Source organism: Syzygium oleosum, unplaced genomic scaffold, assembly GCF_021117445.2.
Source record: "Syzygium oleosum isolate NSW1041296 unplaced genomic scaffold, Sole_v2.1 Sole_v2.03, whole genome shotgun sequence".
NCBI lineage: Eukaryota > Viridiplantae > Streptophyta > Magnoliopsida > Myrtales > Myrtaceae > Syzygium > Syzygium oleosum.
Genome location: NW_026607487.1, coordinates 17,934,875 through 17,941,525, shown reverse-complemented (window position 1 = coordinate 17,941,525; position 6,651 = coordinate 17,934,875). Strand labels below are relative to the sequence as shown.

The 6,651-nt window shown below is 42.0% G+C and overlaps 1 protein-coding gene across 1 annotated transcript; it reads right to left on the bottom strand.

The window, feature by feature from the left end:
• Positions 1-629: 629 nt before the first annotated feature.
• LOC115672130 (uncharacterized) lies at positions 630-3,821 on the bottom strand. Its single transcript, XM_030593908.2, has 7 exons — positions 3,436-3,821; positions 3,227-3,313; positions 2,919-3,137; positions 2,495-2,659; positions 2,205-2,258; positions 1,952-2,098; positions 630-1,123 (listed from the first exon to the last, which is right to left on the bottom strand). The coding sequence occupies exons 1-7, from the start codon at positions 3,655-3,657 to the stop codon at positions 746-748; spliced, it is 1,272 nt and encodes a 423-aa protein (XP_030449768.1). The 5' UTR covers positions 3,658-3,821; the 3' UTR covers positions 630-745.
• Positions 3,822-6,651: the final 2,830 nt, after the last annotated feature.

Here is a 6,651-nt window from a genome sequence, read left to right as displayed (position 1 = left end):
TCAAAGTCAAACCAAACGCAGCCATCGCCAAGTGCCTGCGCGATCTCTCTCTCTCTCTATCTCTCTCACGATCTTAGACCCGTTCATGATCCAGGGGACGTCGATCATTGTGCAGCGGCGGCCTAAGCCACCAATCCCTCTCCCTTTCTCTTTCTTTATGTCTCATCCTCTCCCAATGTTTCTTTGCATAGATGGGACCACCGTTACGAAGGCAACCGCGTGACGACGTACGGTTGTTATTGTCAATAGCGATTACCGCAGCTATCACTAATTACACTAGCTCTTTAATACTTCCAGTTATTTCTTCTTTTATTAGCGATTTATTTTAATTTGTTTCGATTCTAATCTACATCTCAACAACCCATTTAATGGAATTAGACATGACCATATCAATTGCTGTGAATGGCATTTCGACATTATGTGCTTCACTAATGGTCCCAATATGCGAGTGGAAGAAAATATTGGGTAGGCCGGCCCCTCCACGTCACCATGGGGCCGGCCCATTCGACGGACGACACGTGGCGCGACATGTCTTCTGGGTACTCTTGGCCTACCCATTATTTTCTCAGGGATGGGGACTCTTGGTCAAGAAAAGATACACCTCCTTAGGAAAATGGTGAACCAGCCCGTTTAGTCAAAAGGCTCGATTTCTATAGAAGAGAATGTAACACATCCAACGCCACACTCGTACAATAAGTGAATAAGTTGGATAAAAAGAGAACATTAAGATGTCCCAGCTCCTTTCTTAGGGACATTGCACATTTCTCCCGGGTCCGCCGTAGTAGAAGTAATTCCCCCACGCGTCGTTGTATTCCTTTTGGATGTTGTAGCAATTCGGGTGGTCGGCGACGACCTGGAGATTCGACGGCGGGGTCAGGTTGTTGTCCCAGTCGACGACCTGCAGGCTGCGGAAGTAGGAGGCCTTGGCGAAGCCCTCTCCGGCAAACTGCCCGCTACCCATCTGGGTCGTGGTGTGCGACCCGGAGGGCATGGAGTTGACGATCTCCCCGCCAAATTGAACCATGGTCGCGTGGTCCATTAGGTGAGTGAACAGGAACGACGGCCAGTACCCGACTAGAATGCCCGGCCCGAATTCCAGCCACCAATTCCCGTGCTTCGGATCCTACAACATCAAGAGAAGGTGTCGATGCAACACCATTATATAAAAAAACATCCGTAAAACATGTATTTGATTAAGGGGAATAATTCTGGTCAGTCAAACTATCTCGAATTGAGGATTGCTTTGTAAAGGGAAAAGGTAAAAGTTGTATGAACAAAAAGAGGTGACTTCTAAGCAAAAACACAAGATAATCAAAGTCAATAATTGTAGCCATGTAATCAGAACAAGGGGCCATGCTTCGTGCTTAGGCTTCGTCCCAATGTGAAATCCTCAATCGAGAAGCTTTCGCTTCAAGGCTGAAGAAAATTATGTGTTTTGACTGGCTTTTCCAGCACACGCCAGTGCATCACGCTTAAAGATTTGATGATGTCCCCTTCTATCATTGTCTTTGATAACCTTTCCACTTCTCTCCTCACCCCTTCTTTTCTCTGTCCGTTTTCTATGTTTCTTAAAGGGACTGTTAGCTAAAGATTACTACTAATGAATTTTAAAGTCAATTTCTTGATATTCAGGAGTGATTAATCACGATCGTCTAGCACTGGCTAAAAAGCCCATGGTGGTCACCCCGTTTCAAAGTTAAAGGTACTGGGGCTGACTAAGGTTTTCACGTTGATGGAGCATGCAGCTGGAGCGTGCAGAACGTCACGCACACAAGCATGCACAGCTGATGTGAAATTCAAACGAAAAAGTACATGGGCGCACAAAGGAATCTAGTTAATATCTTCACATGTTTTCCAACATATAACTCGTTGAGTTCGACGTGTGCGAATCGAGAATGATGTAGTGATATAGGAGAACACAATATATGCGTCGTGAAAATGATATGCATACCTTCCATATCAACAAGCTGATGTCAAATTGGCCACCGTTGAATGAAGAAGTGGGAGATATAGCAGCTCCAAGTGCAACCCTGCTGTCTGTTTGGACGAAGCCTGAACACAGCAAGTTATAGCATCCTGTTGTCTGATATGCATCAGTCTGCTCGTGCCAAGTCATATATACATCGATCATCAAACAGCCCAAACATTGATGTCAATTGTTGAAAAGTGTGAAAAAATTCGTAGGATGTCGGTTTTATTCTTACAGTCCAATACGTAAAGAACCTTGGGAAGTTGTCCCCGTACAACTCTGGACTAACCTGTCCAAATTCAAATATGTATATTCATGTTTCAGTCTATCAATTTACAATACAAGCGAGTTAAAAGAGTGGAAATATAGGTATTTCCCATCCTATCGAAGCATCGGTACATTAACATTGTTGCGAGAATCCAAAAAAAATTGAGGACAATTATTAGCTAGCTCGATGTAGAGAAAGAGAATAATCAAGTCACCTGCCAAACAGGTTCGACCAAAAAAAAAAAAAAAAAGAGTCACCTGCCAACCAGCTTCGATGGTGTTGAGATCATCGCCGAACGAGCCGGAGATGACCCAGATCTGGGACAAACTGAATTCGGATTGATTGGCGACTTGAGGTGCCCAAACATTGATGCTTGCTTTTGCTCCATAGTATTGATCTCCAGTCACATACCCGACCGCATGCTGTTCAGGTACATTGTATATGTGAGCCTATCTCTATATATTGGATACTTTTTTATCACTCTACTATCAATGAAATTTTATTTTCTAATGAACAAGCTCGATTCGCGTCATCTGATATCTGGTCGGGCATCGTGTTCACTCTACATAGACTGGTTTTGTATCTCATTTCACTCTCTTTTCTGAGTTTCAATTTGGTTTTCCCGGCTGAACATCATAACCAATTTTTGGCCATAGGAAATGAATGATGTGCAGCCCTTACCTCGTGACCGTCATAGCTGAGAAAATCTCTTCTGACGCATCTTCCTGCTTTCCTCCCAAACCTTTGTAGAGAGCTAGCTCTTAATATGTCCTCTTCGCTTGTTCTCCGTATTGGGATCGTCCCTCCCGGGCACGATTCACCCGTGTTCCTCCATAACTGAAAATCCTCCACAAACATCATCCCTGTCAGATCATGACTTCTCAGTCTCTCGGGCGGATCCTGAGCAAATAATCCAAGAAAAAAAAGAATTTGAGTCTACTACACTGGCTGATCATGCTATGTCATTTAGCATCGAGGATGAAAATTACCAGTGGCTTCTGTCCTCTCAACAGCGGATGATCAAAAGCCGGTTGTTGATGCAGCAAAACACAATCTATAACTTCACCTTGAAGGGTCTGAGACAAGGCCAAAAACAAATTGATGTTGGAGCATCCATACATAAATTAGCAAATGCCCGAAAAGGGAACCAAAAGGGAAAGAGAGAGAACTAGAGCTAATAAAGGATGGCGATGGATGCCTGAATTGTCTTGACGGAAGGCTTGTTGATTTTCCTGAGATGGGTCTTGATCTTGTTCAGCCTGCGCAGCTCTTTCTGTGGCCGGAGACTCTGGTAGTCGGCTGCGCGACGACGATCATCGTCGAACCCCGACAATGGTAACGGGCAGACGCCAGAGAGAAGAAGAAACGAGACCAAAACGAGGAGGGCTGGGAAGATCCTGCGCTGGTTTGAAGCGATCATGCTTAAGAAAGTTCCCTCTGGCTAAATCTGTCTGTGCATGTTCATTCTCTTTTGGTATGTTGTGTGCTCCGAAATAAAAAGCTACACTACTACACTGGATAGCTTAGAATCTAACCTTGATGCATGCAGCAATATAATAACGAAGACTCATATACAAAAAACTGTACGTTTATATATCATGTCGAGTTATTTTAAACGTCCAGAGGGACTACTGTCCTGTAAAGATTGGGAAAAAGCTTGGTGAGCGTGGAATGTAATGGAATGTCTGCCGTTGAACCAATGATGATGTCTCAAAGGCATGATCAGCTTTTCCATTTCGCCCGCTCTCCTTGGTCCTACACGTACTTCCTTACTTTGTATTTTTTGGCCAAAAGTTGTGATTTTCTCGCCTCATTATGGTTCGGAAGGTCCGGAAGTTTTGCAGCAAGAAAATAAAGTCTCCGCCCATTAATTCTACACGGTATCATGACGTGGTCCACCCTTATAATCATGGCATTTGTGCTTTAATCAGTCGCATAATTCGGTTAACTCATCATATTCGCTCCGATGCACGTCTCTAACGGAGTTGTTAGCTTATGGAGTCAAAGCCCATCCTAGTGGAACAGAATTCATAGACATTCGATTCGATATTATGATTCGATGGACTTTCATGCAAGGTTCCAATTTCAAGTAGCGGGATGATCTTAGAGTTTCATGCACGATGATTCAGGAAATGAATTTAGTCCAGGCCTGGTCAATGAACAGCGCCGACAACGAGCCACCAGGTCCATCCCATCAGCAGACAGAATATGATCACAATAGAAGTGATGTCTATACACTTCTGCGATCATCTTCTGCTCTAAAAGCATCACTTATATACAGAAGCGAGCCAAAATATGGACTGCGAGATTAGGTGAGCCTCACCTAAGATCCGATGCTTTTATCTAAGTCATTAGGCTCGTGTGAATTGGAATGGTGCAAACAATGCTTTCTGCGAGGGGGGGTCTTGGAAGTCGGCAATTCTGATGTAAGGAAAAAAGCGACAGGGCAGCCAAAAGATACTTAAAGGGACAATGACACAAACAATCTTTGAACTTTGACCTAATATGCAATTTAATCCCTAAGCTTTTAATTTGTTCAATGTAGTCCATGAACTTTAGCCTAATGTTCAATATGGTTCATGAACTTTCAATTTGTTTAATTTGGTCCCTAAACTTTTGGCACATGTTCAATTTAGGACTACATTGAACATTTTCATATAGTTCAGGGACTGAATTGAATATGTACCAAAAGTTCATGGATGGCATTGAACAAATTAAAAGTTTAGGGACTACATTGCATATTGGGTTAAAGTTCATGGACTACATTGAATAAATTAAAAATTCATGAATAAAATTATACATTGGGTCAAAGTTCATGCGCAATTTGTGTCATTTTTCCGTACTTAAAAAAGTAACCTAATTCTTACGGAATTCGTACTGCTTGATTCGGTCAAATGAATGGAAAGTGAAACCCTTGACTTCTGCAACAAGGTTTGGCAGCAAATTCACGTCTGTGTCCCTTGTGTTTGGCCCCTTTTGGGAAGACGACGAAACAAGCAAAGTCAGATTTCATTTTGAGCATTAAGAGCAGAGTTGCATACGAAGCAATATGAAAAACTTGACATTTAATGGGTTCTTCTGGCTTGAACATTGGTGGGTTTTGATTTGAACACGGTCTCATTGCACCGACACAGAGCGGTCTCGCTCGTTGAGATAAGCCATGTACTCAGCCATCTTATATTTGCTCTAATGCCCCATAAAACTTTCAAAAAACTCCATTAATACCTATGACTTTCTCAAATGTATTTCAAGTTATGCCTCACTATTTATAATCTTTCAAGCTCATTACGTTCTTTAATCTGCAGATTTGAGCACGCCCTGATAGTATGGTATGGTCGTCTAAAGATTTAAAGGTAAACTTGACCTACCTATTACGGCAAATAGAAATTCAGGAAAAAGATTGATCGCGTTGAAAAATTTGGGAAGGGGAGTGAAATTAAATGATTAATCGTTTTTTTTTTTGGTCAAATAAATGATTAATCGTTCACGAAGTCAAAGGTGGAAAAGGGGGTTTGTACTAAAATAGGATTAGAGGTTTAGATATTTGTCTTCCTTGATTGCGACAACTGGTGATGAAAATCCCCGTGCTTATTAATCGTTGAATATTCTTCGGTCAGCCCAGTCAACAAGAGCTACCACTCTCCACGCCAAAATGACCGGATTGCCCTCCGCACCACGCCCCAGTCCCCCACTGCCTTCATTACAATATGAGGGTCCTTTTATATCTATTTATTTGCATGTTGCTTGTTTTACTAAAATGTTTGACCATACCTAAAAGAATCGCTCGCGAAAATCCTACCCGTCATCAATCTCATTGCTCGTGATGAATGCTCAACAGCACATCGAGCTCTCTCTTGTTGTCATTGACGAGTTAACGTGCGTTTAGTAATCATTTTGTTCTTGAAAATAATTTCTATTTATAAATGATTTTTTTTAATTCCATTTCCGAAAATAATTTCTAAGCATTTGAAGGCATTTGGTAACCGCCCAAATTTTCTATTACTGGAATAAAAAAAGAACAGAAATGCGTTTGGTAACTGCACAAAATTTCTTTTTATTAATAATATTTTAAATTTTTAAATATTTTTTTCTTTTTTTTTTCCTTTTTTTATTTTCTTTTTTTCTTCTTCTCCTTTCTTGGCCCATGGCCAGGTCGCCGGGGACCTGCCACAGGCGAGGGCAAGGGTCGCCCTCGATCCGGCGAGGGCTGGACCCTCGTGGCCTAGGCAAGGGCCGCCCTCGATCAGGCAAGGGCGGCCCTCGCCCAGACCGTGAGGGTCCAGTCCTCGCATGCCAAGACAGAAGAAGAGAAAGAAAAAAAAATTCTTTTCCATTTCTGATTCTTGTTCTCGATTCTTAATTTTGTTCCAAAATTAATTATAGAAACAAAAAATTTACCAAATGAATTTATATT